Here is a 14983-nt window from a genome sequence, read left to right on the forward strand (position 1 = left end):
CTTGAGAACAGAGGCTGCGGGAGGCAAGGAGCCAGTTGCGATAGGCTAATAGCATATTAATATTGAAGATTGGGGGGCTTCCCTTCCCTGGTGGCGTAGTGGTTAAGAATCTGCCTGCCAATGCAGGGGACACGGGTTTGAGCCCTGGTCCAGGAAGATCCCACATGCTGCACAGCAGCTCAGCCGCGTGCCACAACTACTGAAGCCTGCACACCTAGAGCCCGTGCTCCACAAAGAGAAGCCACTGCAATGAGAAGCCCACACACTGCAATGAAAAGTAGCCCCCACTCACTGCAACTAGAGAAAGCCTGCGTGCAGCAATAAAGACCCAAGGCAGCCAAAAATAAATTAAAAAAATATATATTGCAGATTGGTTTTCTGCAGTGGTTTTCAGTATTTCAACAAAAGTTCATGTCCTGAATTAATTTTATTTTGCAGGTTTCCCCATCTGGATACAACTTTCATATATTATACATTTCCCCCTTTTGGTTTATTTAAAACACAAGTACTGAGCACACCTAAAAGCACTAGTCAATGATAAGGTTGTGTACATTCAGCAGCCAAGTCCCTGCCCTCATGGAGCGCACATTCTCATGGACATCAATTTTGACTAGCTCATCCTTACACTTTTGTTAAAGCCCAGACCAAACTCTTTTCCTTTCTAAGTGCTATCTCCTAAGTGACATCTGATAAATGTCAAAGTTCTGAATGCAGCCCTTACTGCACCACTCAGAAGGGATCTCTGCTGTGTGCTCTGCTGAACACTAGGATCTGTTTAGCTACTGCTTCAACACCAACTAAGTTAAAATACTTTCTCTCCTATGAGACCTGACGCTTGCAAGAATTCACGTTGCACGTGAGTTTTTTGAAAACAACATTTTGTAGAACTTCTATCCTCTGACAGTTCCTTGATGTTCTTACCACTCTCGCTGCTTTCATAAAATGTGTCCCCAGTATGCATTTTGTGATGACTTATAAGATTGGAGCGCCAACTGAAGCTCTTACCACAGGTCTCACACTTGTAAGGCTTCTCCCCTGTGTGCACTCTTTGATGAGACTGTAGCTGTGAAGGCCGACTGAAGACCTTACTGCATCTGTCACATCTGTACGGCTTCTCTCCAGTGTGGACGCTTTGATGAAGCTGAAGACTTGAGGCCTGAATGAAGTGCTTCCCACACTCCCCACACTTATATGGTTTCTCTCCTGTGTGGACCCTCTGATGCATGTCGAGGTTCAGGCTCCACTTGAAGCCCTTCCCACACTCCTCACATTTGTATGGCTTTTCTCCAGTGTGGACTTTTTGATGGGCTTGAAGGTGTGAACTCCGACCAAAGCTCTTCCCACACTCTTCACATTTGAATGGTTTTTCTCTGCTGTGGACTCTCTCATGGGCCAGAAGATTTGAGGCCTGCCTGAAGACTTTCCCACACTCCTCACAATTATACGGTTTCTCTCCGGTGTGGATTCTGCAATGAATTTTAAGATCTGCTCTACGACTGAATCCCTTCCCACACTCTTCACATTTGTATGGTTTCTCACCGGTATGGATCAGCTGGTGGATCTGAAGTCGTGAACTCTGATTGAAGCCCTGCCCACACTCCTCACACTTGTAAGGTTTCTCTACACTGTGGGCCTTCTGATGGATTTGAAGATATGAACTCTGACGGAAGCCCTTCCCACATACCTCACATTTATAGGGCTTCTCCCCTGTGTGGACAACCAGATGAACTTGATAATGGGAGTTCCTCCTGAAGCTCTTCCCACACTCCTTACAGTTGTACGGTTTCTCTCCTGTATGGACTCTTTGATGTGCCTGAAGGTTTGAACTCAGAGTAAAGCCTTTACCACACACATTACGTATGTATGATTTCTCTCCAGTGTGGACTCCCTGATGGGCCTGAAGACTTGAAGGCCGACTAAAGCCTTTCCCACATTCCTCACATTTGTAGGGTTTTTCTCCTGTGTGGACCCTCTGATGAATGTATAGATTTGAGCTACAAATGAAGCCCTTCCCACACTCCTCACATTTGTACGGTTTCTCTCCCGTATGGACTCTCTGATGGGACTGAAGGTGTGAATTCCGACTGAAGCTCTTATCACATGTGTCACATTTGAATGCTTTCTCCCCAGTGTGGACTCTCTGATGGTCCTGAAGGTGAGAGGCCTGACTGAAGGCCCTCCCACACTCCTCACAATTATAAGGTTTCTCTCCCGTGTGGACTTTACAATGAATAGTTAAGTGCTGACCTACGACTGAAGCCTTTCCCACATTCCCCACATTTGAATGGTTTCTCTACAGTGTGGACTTTCTGAGGAGTCTGCAGCTGGGAGCTCTGACTGAACTCCTTGCCACACTCATCACACTCACTGTGTTCTCCTCCCACGTGAACTCTCTGATGAATATGAAGAACCGAGCTGTAACGGAAGCCTTTTCCACACTCACTGCACGTATGAGACTTCTCTTTTGAGTGTAATTGCTGGTGAAGATCAAAGGTGGAGAGATCGGTGAAGGTTTCTTTACATTCATTACACTGGTAAGGTTTTTGTCCCGTGTGAATCATAGTATTCTGATCCAGTGTTGAAACCCTCGTGCTATCTTTTCTATAATCACTGTAGCCGTAAGGTTTTTGACCCTTGTGTACTCCATGAGCATCAAGGTGATGTGAAATCCAACTGATGGTGTCAACATCCTCTTTACACTGACACAGTTTATTTTTCATGGAAATTTGCTGGTGTCTATTCTGATAATTCTGTGACTCAGCCAATGAAGTTTTCCTCCAAGAATCCTGGGCTCTCAAAGTTGCAAACCTTGGATTTCCAGGACTACTGGGATCACCTGCTTTATCATTTAATATACGGTTCTCATCTTCAGAAATTTGAATAGAGTCCTGCCCCAATCTGGCAGGGGGAATCACCTTGTTTGTGGAACTGACAACTATTTATCATGGAGTCTTGGCATCTGGTTAAGTCATTTGCAATTTGTTGCCAGATTTGCCAGCAGGAAAGCTCTTCACGTGATCCTCTGTCTTGAACGGCCCTCAACTCACTTTGATTGTTTTCTTCTAGAGGGACAGAGAATTCAGAGATGTGGACACGTGAAAGCTTTGTTCAAAGATTCAAGATTTTACACTTAAGACACAGTATGGGACTTTAATGAACCTCAGGATGGTTCAGCTTATCTTTCGCACGACAAATGAAGTTCTCTGGTTTATATACTAACAGAAACCAAGAGATGGTCTGTTAAACTCCCAAATACTTAGCATTAATGAAACCCATTTAAAACCAAATGACTACTCTGACATACTATTTCAATCATCTTTCAAAAATTACATGTCATTCCTACCATAACACAGTATCAATAAAGACAAGCATTTTGCTGTGCTCACAGCTTTAACAGTGCCTAGCAGTTAGTCAGGGCTCAAGAAATGCATGCACAGGTGAACTCAGTTTGATTTCTAGGATTCTCTACAATTCTGAATCCCAGGTTAAGTTTGAACCAAGTCAGAGAAGCGAAACAGCTTTTACAAGTCAGGTATCAGATACAGGAAAAGGACTGGAAAGTACAGTTTGGCTTAAGTTGAAAGGCTGCACCCGAGGCGGCAGCACACCAAGGGGGTTAGTGCTGAGGAGGATATGAAAGGGGCTAAAAACCGGGACTGCCCCGGTGGCACAGTGGTTAATAATCTGCCTGCCAGTGCAGGGGACACAGGTTCGAGCCCTGGTCCGGGAAGATCCCACATGCCGCAGAGCAACTAAGCCCGTGAGCCACAACTACTGAGCCCACGTGCCACAACTACTGAAGCCCGCGTTCCTAGAGACCGTGCTCTGAAACAAGAGAAGCCACTGCACTGAGAAGCCTGCGCACCACAACGAAGAGCTGCTCCCACTCACCACGACGAGAGAAAAGCCCATATGCAGCAACCAAGACCCAATGCAACCAACAATTAATTAATTTTAAAAAAGGGTCTAAGAATCAGTGGGGTTAAAAAAAAGCATGAAGACCTATGCACTGGATCCTTCTCAGGCATTTGTGCTGCCTAATATGTTCCTCCACTCCCCCTGCCAAGCAGGAGTCAAAATGTAGAGGCTAGGGAAGAATGCTGTCTCTTTAAAAACAGCATGGAAAATTTTTGGACACAGATACATTGGTCTTTAACAAGAATGAGTTCCAAAGTGAAGAATGGGCTTTATGAGTGAGCTGGGAATAAATTCCATAGCCTGTGATAAGTATTGAGAAGAAACAGACTAGAAACTATTAAAGAATGATCAAAGCACTCAAGGTGACATTATCTAAAATGCCTTCTACAAGATACATACAAATGCACACACACACACACACACAAAATGTTTGTACAGCTAACAAAGATCGATTTCTTATTAGTGAGGTGGGCTTTGGAGGAGGCAAATGGGACGCAGCGGGGCAAATCTTTTAAGGGAAAGGCTAACTCACCAGCTGGCTGTTTTCTGAGACCTGTTCTCCCCTGGTATAAGGGATAAGGAAGTAGAAATTTCTTTCCTTCTATGGGAGGGTTACCTAAGAAGTAGACATAAGAATCCTCATTCACAACAGTATTTCCTCCCCAAATGAATTTGCTCTGCTACTGAGAGCTCAAGGAAAGTCACAGGGAAAGCATTTTACTCAGTTTGGTTATAATTACAGGTTCTGTACATATTTTTTGTGCAAGTTGATGAGGGCCAACTTGTACAGAAAGGCAAACACACACATACACACATCATGGGCACCTGAGAAGTTAGAATTAGGCTAGGAATTCATTTGAAGACAAAAAAACATTTAGCAATATCCCTTATTCACTCGGATTTGTTCACCGCCTACTAGCTATTTTCATGGAAGGCTAATTTCTCTATCCATTAACTCATTCGTTTATTCAAGAAATATTTAAGAGTTCCTGTCATGTACCAAGACTATGCTAAGCACTGAGGCTAGTGAGCAATAAACATATAACAGACCGAATTCCTCCTGCACTCCTGGATTACCCTCCAGTGGAAGAAAGAGAGGTGAGAAACAGGTGAACAAAATGTACATGAGTGAAACACTTAGAGACAAAACAAGGCAGGGCAGAGAGAGTAAGAAAGAGAGGACTGTATTTTCCATAGGGTGGTCAGAGGACAGCCACCTCCTCATCTTTAAGGCGACTGACTGAAAGAAGTAGAGGCCTAAAAGATTACAGGTGAAAGAGTATTCCAGGCAGAGAGAAGGACCAGGAAAAGGCTCTGTGGCAGAAGCATCCTTTGCAGGTCTGGAAAAGATAGGGTAAGAGGGAGGAGAGGTGGTGTATTCAGGGAGGTGGTGGAGAACGAACAGCAGCCCACAGAAGGCTCTAGAAGCCACTTTAAGTGGTTTTTATTCTAAGTAAAAGAAGCCACAAGAGAATTTTGAAACAAGAACATAACCTGACTTAAAGTTACAAAAGATCACTTTGCCACCTAAAGAACAAACTGTGGGAGGAGAAGGGTGGCAACAGGTGACCAGTACAAAGACTATGCAATAATCCTGGAAAGAGATTTCCAACTGGGACCAGGTGATGGACAGCACAGGGCTGGTGAGAAGCAAAACAGATAGAGAGCTAACCACAGGAACTCACGGCTGCTTGGTTCTCACCTAAATTTCTATCTGGGTTGCTGAATTCATCAACCAAAGCCTCTCTTCTCTTTCTGTATGTTTTGTATCTCGTTTGAAGAATGAGAACATGCAAAGTCACAAGTTAACATGAACGGGCTAGAGCGAAAGTTTACTAGAAATTTGAGTTCCAACTGCATAGTCAAGGTATTGAAAGCTGTGTTTTTCAAACTTTGTATCACGACCCACTGAAGAAACAGCATTTATTTCACAACCTAGATACACAGGTAGAAAAGTATACATTACTAAAACGAAGCTTGAATGACCTATATCTAACCAATGTCTCTTTTCATGAAATCTGTTCCCACTGGCTCTCACACCACTCATGCCATCGCCCAGAGTTTCTGCTGCAATGTGTTGTACTCTTCCTAAGAAACTCTGATATTTTCTATACTATTTTATTTCATTAAAAAGTCACACGTAGGGCTCAATAAATTGGCTTTATGATCCACTAATGGCAGGGAGGGAAATCTGAAGAAGAATACACAAGGTACAGCAAGATACTGCCGATTTACAGTTCTTTTACAAAATAATTGAAAAGGACCTGAAACACACTGTTTGGAAAGACCAGAGACATCCTCTCGTGTCCCACAGGAATTGCAAAAGTCTGGTCCCCAAACTCAGGGAACCACCTCAAGAGGCCCAAAGCCTTGAAACACCAAGGTCACAAAGACACTCGCAGAGAAAGGCTGTCCTCACCCACTGAGACCAGGTTCCCGAAGTGTTCCACCATCACATCCTGGTACAGCTTCCTCTGGGCCGAGTCCAGCAGCCCCAGCTCCTCCTCTGTGAAGGCCACGGCCACGTCCTTGAAGGTCACCGCCTCCTACGACAAACAACACCACCTCAATCTTATACCCAGTGGCCAGTGGAAGAGGGGCAGCCCCGAGGAGACGAGGAGGATGGGAAGTTGCTCCGGCTCCTGTGAGGTGTGCAGACTTCCCAGCACCCCCTCCTTCCATCCTGCCAATGCCACACACTGACTTTCCTCAGCCTCACTGGACGTGCAGCTATGAAAGAGAAAGCTTTGTGTGTTTACCTGGGGCTCTCAGACAACTCATAAGTAAACTCCCTAGAATTCTAACCACTGGATCCTGAACTAAAAAGCTTTCACTGTTTAATTATTATTGCCAAGTGCCCCAGAAACAGTTACCAATTTAGTCCTGGCAGTATTTGATGGCACCTGCTTTCTCACTGAGGTGGGAACCAGCTGAGAAGGAGTGTTATATGTGGAAACTAACCAAAAGGCCATGCCAGGTCTCTGAATGAAAACTCTCTCTTTCCCCGTTTCTGTCTTTCGCTTGAATGCAATACTCTGACTCCAGACCCTTGGTTTTCTGGGTGAGTCTGAGTTGGTTCCTCCTTTTTTCACAACCCCGATTCTTTATATTTAAAACAAAGATGAAACCAAGCACCTCTTTATACAATTGTTCTGAGCTGTCTATGCAGTGACAAGTGCTTTAAGTACCACTGGACTTTTTAAACTAAGGTCATGCATTACTCTGATTAGAAAAAAATATAAGATGGAAAAAGAAACAAACCAGTAAATAAAATACACAAAGGGTCTGACTCAAGCATGGGGAAGACTGAATCTAACTCTGGTCGTGAGAAAACTTCCAACAATACCTGATTTTTTCTGCGTGAAGCAGCAGTTTGATCCTGCTGTGCTCTGCCGTATTTGGATATTCTACCAAAAAACATCCAAGGCACCACATGTAAAACATACCTCTTAAATTCTGAATACCTAAACCTACTATGTTAAGGGCAAAAAGGGGCAATATTCTTCAGAACAGATATTTTGAGAAAAAGGTTAAATCAGGAACACTGTCACTGTAGTGCTCCTAAAACAGGAGAAGTCTTTAAACTAAATGTCTGTGCATAAAGAATAGTTTAAAGAATAGGTGCAGGGCTCCCCTGGTGGCGCAGTGGTTGAGAGTCCGCCTGCCGATGCAGGGGACACGGGTTCGTGCCCCGGTCCGGGAAGATCCCACATGCCGCGGAGCAGCTGGGCCCGTGAGCCATGGCCGCTGAGCCTGCGCGTCCGGAGCCTGTGCCCCGCAACGGGAGAGGCCACAACAGTGAGAGGCCCGCATACCAGAAAAAAAAAAAAAAAGGTGCATAAGTTTGCAGGAACATGATAAAGCAATTAAAAGTGAATGTTAGCTAGTATTAAATGAAAAAAACAATTTAAAACTGTATCTATGTTATAAATACGAATACACATCCATGAATACATATGATGAAGAGATTACAGAAATATAAAAGCAGCTAATTTGTAAGCAGGTAAGCAGTAGACTGGAAGATGTCCTTCATTTCCCTTAATTTTTCTTTTACTTGTAAAATAAAAAAAAATGATGAAATAAAACAAAAATTAAAACCGAAACCAATTAAATTTAACAGGAATTTTAAAAAAAGCACACATGGCACACTCAGGTCCTCATATGCTTAGACTCTCCTTGAAAGAGAAAACCCATATGGAACTATACCCAATATTTTGTAATAACCTATAAGGGAAAAGAATCTGAAAATATATGTATATATATGTATAACTGAATCACTTTGCTGTACACCTGAAATTAATACATTGTAAATCAACTATACTCCAATCAAAAAAAAAAAAAAAGAAAAAGAAAAAAAGAGGAAAACCTGTGTCCAACCTGAGTACAAAAATGGCGTTTTTAACAGCAAGAAAGGCAAGCTCTACTCACCTGGAATGTGCTCATTTTCTCTCTCCTTCTGGGGCAGTGCAGAGTCCTAGCAAGACAGACAGGGAAAGAAGAAGTCAAACTGGAAACTGGTTTAAAGAAAAAGAAGTCACTAACCCACGTGGTGCTCATTGTGAATTACCAAGGCTCCCAGTCCTCGGGGTGGCTACAGCTGATTATGCTTGATGAGCAGAGCCCCACGCAGATACCAGATGCCCCCGTGAACCCCCTCAGTGGCTGTGTGAGGAATGACCTGCCCAGCCATACACAGTGGCCCCCTCACAGTGTGCCTGCAGCTTCCACAGGGGTCATTCTTATTCTGGGTATGGGGTAAACAGAGACCATGTAAGTCAGAGTAGGTTTTGGAGTCAATATGCATGGGCTCTGATCAGGCTACGCCATTCACTAGCAGTGTCACCCTGGGCAAATTATTCACATCTCTTCGCCTCAGTTCTGTCTTCTGCCAGTAGGGGAGAACACGGGCATCCACCTCGTGAGATCGTCATAAGGTAGGAAGCTCTGAGAACACCACTGTCAGGGTTTCTTATTTCTTAGCAACTGCGGTAAAGCAGATGATATTTTAGTTAGAAATTATCCTTAGAGATGTGATTTCTACCAACAGAAGACTGTCAGACATGTGGAGGTCGTACGTTGTTGCCCTGTTATGTGAGAGTCTTTATAGACTTCTGAAAATCTCTGCTTGTCTTCCTAAAGATTTTGTGACTGCAACAATAATATTTAAATTGACATGGACAACTTTTTACAAAAGGTATAAAAATACGTTAAGTTTCTTTTTAAACAGGAAGTACCCTTTTGACAATTATGCACAGAGGTAAAGAGAACTAATAAAAGCCAGGATTCTGCAACAACAATAAAAAATACTTTGACAGTCCATACCTAATTCAAATGAAAAAAAGACAGGAATCTGAATTGTAATTATATCATTATAAATATAGGAACGTTTAAGAAATAAATGGGAGACTTCCCTGGTGGTGCAGTGGATAAGACGCCACATTCCCAATGCAGGGGGCCCGGGTTCGATCTAGTACAAAAGATGGCAATGATTCCACTCCCCAAAGCTTGGGAGAGAGATATCTTCACAACTTCTAACGACCTCCATTTTGACTCTACACTTGCTAGCTGTCTTCTGCTCAATTCAGGATTCTGAAAGGGGCCCTGACAGTTGACAATAATTAGTGGGGGAATAAAATCATTGGACTAAGTAGGCCTTTGGTGAAGCCAGCTCAGTTTTATCTGTGACATCCAGCAGGGTCAATTTCCTTGGCCTCAGTTTCCAGAAAAGACCCTCTCTTGAGCTTCTCGAATTTTCACGTGCATGTGAATTACTGCGGGATCTTGTTGGAATGCAGCCTCCTGGACCCCCTACGCAGAAATTATAAATCAGAAGGTCTCGAATGGGGCTCAAGGCTGGGCATTTCTATCCAAGTGATGCCAATGCCGCTGGTTTGTGGAACACAATTTGAGTAGCACTGCAGTGTAACATCAGTCCCACAAAAAACAGCCTCCACTACACAGAAACATACACAAAGAGTAACCAGACAAAAAGGCACTAAAACATTAACAACTGTTATCTTTACATCCTAAAGTTACAGATAATTAAAATTTTTCTTTATGTATATATCTGCATTTTTCCATAATGATTATGCTACTTCTATGATATACATATTATTTGAAATAAAATAAATGACCCAGTTGAGAAAACTATCTTAAACACTCATAAAATAGCCTAAACCTTGCTCTCAAGGTCCCCACAATTAAGTCCCAACCTCCTTTCATGATATGATCCTAGCCAGTACCCTATGCTCAAAGAGAATATACCAAAGGGATTAGCAAACTCAGCTGCTGGACTCAAACTGCCTGGGTCCCAACCCCAGCTCTGCCTCCTACCATCTGGGTGAGGATGGGCCAACAGGGTTGTGTTCCCTGCCTTAAAGTAGAGAAAACAGCAGTACCAATTCACAGAGCCACCGCCTGATGGAAATGTGTTCATTTGCATAAAGCTTTTAGAATGGAAATTAGTGACCAAGGCTCAGTTATCATCCTTACCCATGTCTCATACGTTCTACAATTTATAGGAATATCTTAAGTAGGAAGAATGCCAAGTCCTACTCACGTGGGGCTCTGCTGCCTCTTCCTCCGCGCAGTGCTTTTGGAGAAGCCAGGGCTGGGGAAGGAAAGGAGACTGTGAAATACCAGGGCTGTGTTTCCATCCCCACTAATTCATACCGCACCCCCTTCCGCCCCCGTACCAGCTAGAAGTCCTCTCCTTCCAAAACAGGCCAGGAGTCCAGGACAATTCAGCTTCCTGGGCTCACAGAATCCCGCTGCGAAATGGGTGCCTCCCGAATTAGCGTAGTATTAATACCAACAATGTATCAGGCAGTTGTAGACCTTTTACTTGTGCTATCTCGTTTCTCCTCACAACACTATATTAACAAGGCATTCCTTTTTCCCCCCTTTTACCGAACAGCAACGGAGGCACAGAGGAGTTAAGCAACTCACCCAGTGTGACGCCGTATGAAGCGGTAGGGCTAGCTCATAGGTGGGGGACGGGGTCAGGTTAGGGGTGAAGAAAACCGGGGAGACCCTCAAACCCCAGGAGGCACGACCTGAGCCCACCCCATCCCGGCTACGTTACCAAACGCAAAGAAGCTCCGCCCGCGGGACGTACATCACCACTCCAGGCCCTCAAACCTCCGCTTTTAGCCGCTCCTCCTCTTTCTCCCCAAATGAAAGGTCTGCAAAGGGGAAGCTTGAATGGGTCGTGAAGAGCGGACCTGAAACACCGTCACCAGGCAGAACATGGCTGCTACGTGTCCTCCTGGGGCGGAAGTGCCTGCGACTAACCCGGAACTCCTGGACCATATTTCCCAGAATTCCGCGGGTAAACCTTTACAGCGAGGCGTTACTGTAGCTGCAGTATATGGGGCTACACGAGTTTACGAGCTCTGGACTACATGTCCCAGAATGCAAGGGTGGGTGCGGGGGTGTCTACCGGCACGAGCTCTGGACTACATATTTTCACTCTGGTTTTCACTTTCCGGAATCCCTGAGAAGGTCTCAGGCCGTCTTGCCGTTCTACTGTGTAGGCCTCAGAAGAGTGTAGATTCTGTTCATTGAAAGGCGTACAAACTCAGTCGAATTTTGGACGTCTTCAAGAGGCTAAGCGACATAAAAGCATTAACAGCCACGAAGGCTACCTGGTAAACCCCAAAGAGTTTCACCATTGGAATAAGGGGAGAAGGAAACTGGGCTTTCTTTGGCAGGGACTGAAGCCAAACGCCAAAACACCTCATTCCCTGACATTGTGTAAAGGTGAACGTGTTTTGTTAGCATCTTACAACCCGTGCAGAAGCAAGGGAAAATCCTTTCTAGAGACAGACATCAACATCCTAGGTCTCAAGTTATTTCTGTAATTATAAAATCTGTGACATTGCTATTTGACCAAGTGAACTTTAAGGGGAAGGAAAAAGCATTACTTGACATACGGAGGGACACTTCACAGTCATAAAAGTTTCAAATTCTCAGAAACTAATAACTTCAGCTGATACTTTATAAAGCAAACATTGACAGAACCATGAAGAGAAACATTCAAATTCATAATTGGATCTGGAGATTGGAACACATACATAGAGGGAAATGTTGAGCCTTAAAAGCATATATTAAAGTAGCAAGGGGGGCTTCCCTGGTGGCGCAGTGGTTGAGAGTCCGCCTGCCGATGCAGGGGACATGGGTTCGTGCCCTGGTCCGGGAAGATCCCACATACCACGGAGCGGCTGGGCCCCTGAGCCATGGCCGCTGAGCCTGGGCGTCCGGAGCCTGTGCTCCGCAACGGGAGAGGCCACAACAGTGAGAGGCCCGCGTACAGCAAGGAAAACAAAAACAAAACAAAACAAAACAAATAAAGTAGAAAGGAAGTTGAAAATTGATTCAGAAAACATCCATTTCAGGAAATTAATAAATGAATAATAAAACTGAAGAAGGCAGATGGAAAAATATAAGATCAGATGAATGAAATACAAAAATAAAGTAGATCCCACACACACCCACAAAACAGAAATTAAAGAAAAAAACAAAACAAACAAAAAAAGATCATCCATAGTATAAACAAAGATTTTTTCAAAAATGTGTTCCAAATTCTTTCAGGAAAATATCCTCCAAGAACTATTCCTGACTTAAGCCAACATAGCACACAGGATTTCTTTCCACTACAAGGAAAGTGAAATCTTGGATATAGCATGATGAAATACGGTAACATGATTAAGTTTTATTTATTCACCTCCTGTTCCCTATGGCACCCTCCACTCCCTTCTCTACCCCGTAAGCTACCATTCTAATTTGTTTGATGTGTTTTCTTTTGGGTGTGTTCTTGTGCAAAATGTGCACTTGTGTATATTTTCAATTCATATAAATAATATTGTGTCATAAAATTCATTCTGGTGTTTATTTCCTTCATTCAGGAGTATATTTTTAAGATTCACCCATCCAGGCTTCCCTGGTGGCACAGTGGTTGAGAGTCTGCCTGCCGATGCAGGGGACGTGGGTTCATGCCCCAGTCTGGGAAAATCCCACATGCCGTGGAGCGGCTGGGCCCGTGAGCCATGGCTGCTGAGCCTGCACGTCCGGAGCCTGTGCTCCGCAGCGGGAGAGGCCACAACAGCGAGAGGCCCACGTACCGCAGAAAAACAAACAAACAAAAAAACATTCACCCCTCTATCTAATTTGTTTCATAGAGTTCCATTTTCTGCACCCATATTTTACCTGTACTCTTCCAACTGCCATGCCAATGATAATAAAATAAACATCTTCTTACATTTGTTTATAGACGTATCTGAGAATTTCTTTGGAACACATACCCGAGTGAAATTATTTCATAGCAAATATGTATACTTTAATAATATAGCCAGATTGACTTCCTGAACGGCTACACCAGTCCAGATTACCAAAGAGTTGCACGTCAGGTTTTTGTGCAACCACTTACCTTCATTTGGACGACTCATCACCGTTTTGCTAGTGTATTAAATGTATAGTAGTATCTTGTTTTAGTTAAATTTCTCTGATTTCTAATAAGTTTGATCTTTTTTTCAAATGCTTGGTAGCTTCATCTATAAGTGTCTACTTAAAACTTTTGCCCCATTTTCTAATGTGGATGCTATCTTTTTCTTCCTCATTTCTATTACATATTCTGATTATTAATACCTTTTCAGTTTTACCAATTACAAGTATCCTTTCCTAATTGGGCACGTGTTTCTAAAATTTTTCTATTGTGTTCTTCATGGAATAGAAATCTTTAATTATAAGATAATAAACCAATAATTTCTTAACATCTGTGCTTCTGAAACTCCTCAGGTGAAAAAATATATTTCTACCTTTTAAAAATTAACTTTCTAGACTTATCTTTCACATGTAGGTCCTTTAAATATTTTGGAGTCTATTTATGTACATTTTATTACAGGGGATCCACTTTTATTTTTCTCCAAGAGAAATTCTTAAAAATAGTGATATTCATGGCTTGAAGATTCAATATTACAAAGATATCAGTAATCCTCAAAATGATCTATAGGCTCAATCAAACCCCAATAAAAACATCAGCATTTTTTCCCTTGGAAATTGATGAGATGTTTACAAATATTATGTGGGAAAGCAAAGAGCTACAAGAAGAGCTGGGGGCTTCCCTGGTGGCGCAGTGGTTGAGAATCTGCCTGCTAATGCAGGGGACACGGGTTTGAGCCCTGGTCTGGGAAGATCCCACATGCCACGGAGCAACTAGGCCCGTGAGCCACGTACTGAGCCTGCGCGTCTGGAGCCTGTGCTCCCCAACAAGAGGCCGTGATAGTGAGGCCCACGCACCACGATGAGGAGTGGCCCCCGCTTGCCACAACTAAAGAAAGCCCTCGCACAGAAACGAAGACCCAACACAGCCAAAATAAGTAAATGAACTCCTACCCCCAACATCTAAAAAAACATAAAAATAAAAAATAAAAGAAGAGCTGGGACAATCTGAAAGAAGAATGAAAAGAAAGATATTAGTCACATTAAACCTTACTATAAATCTACAATATAAGATAGTCTGGTGTTTGCTCAAGGATAGACAAGATAATAGACATCAAAATCCATGTTGAAACAGACATTATAACAACGTGTAAAAAGAAAACACTGCAGGGAGCTCCCTGGTGGTCTAGTGGTAAGGATTTGGCGCTTTCACTGTGGTGACCCTGGTTCAATCCCTGGTCAGGGAACTGAGATCCTGCAAGCCACGCAGCACGGCCAAAAGAAAAAAGAAAGAAAAGAAAACACTGCAGCAGAGAGGGGGAAGAACTCTTGTTAATACAGTTGATCCTTGAACTAGGGTTCAAGGGGGTTAGGGGTGCCAACCCTCTGCTAAGTTGAAAATCCAAGTATAACTTATAGCCAGTCCTCTGTACGTACACGGTTTCTCCATAATCGGCAATTCTGCATCTGAGGATTGAACCAACCTTGGATCGTGTAGTAGTGCAGTATTTACTATTAAAAAAAAATCCTCGTATAAGTGCACTTGTGTAGTTTAAACCCATGTTGTCCAAGGGTCAACTATTGGTTCTCAGTCAGCTGGATATCCATATGGGAAAAATATTAATCA

At 43.3% G+C, this 14983-nt stretch overlaps 2 protein-coding genes across 2 annotated transcripts in view; one reads left to right on the forward strand and one right to left on the reverse strand.

The window, feature by feature from the left end:
- The window catches only part of LOC309816151 (protein FAM170A-like), a gene marked incomplete at both ends in the record, with an annotated part of 167239 nt that overhangs the window by 102419 nt on the left and 49837 nt on the right, over positions 1-14983 (forward strand). The window lies entirely within an intron of this gene.
- On the reverse strand, positions 6303-11173 carry LOC309816145 (zinc finger protein-like; the record flags this gene model as incomplete). The annotated part of the gene is made up of 4 exons (XM_082646805.1): positions 11003-11173; positions 10478-10528; positions 8347-8392; positions 6303-6464 (listed from the first exon to the last, which is right to left on the reverse strand). The coding sequence occupies exons 1-4, from the start codon at positions 11035-11037 to the stop codon at positions 6303-6305; spliced, it is 294 nt and encodes a 97-aa protein (XP_082502931.1). The 5' UTR covers positions 11038-11173.

This window comes from Mesoplodon mirus (assembly GCF_964341445.2).
Source record: "Mesoplodon mirus genome assembly, contig: SUPER_14_unloc_3, whole genome shotgun sequence".
In the NCBI taxonomy this organism is placed as follows: Eukaryota; Metazoa; Chordata; class Mammalia; order Artiodactyla; family Ziphiidae; genus Mesoplodon; species Mesoplodon mirus.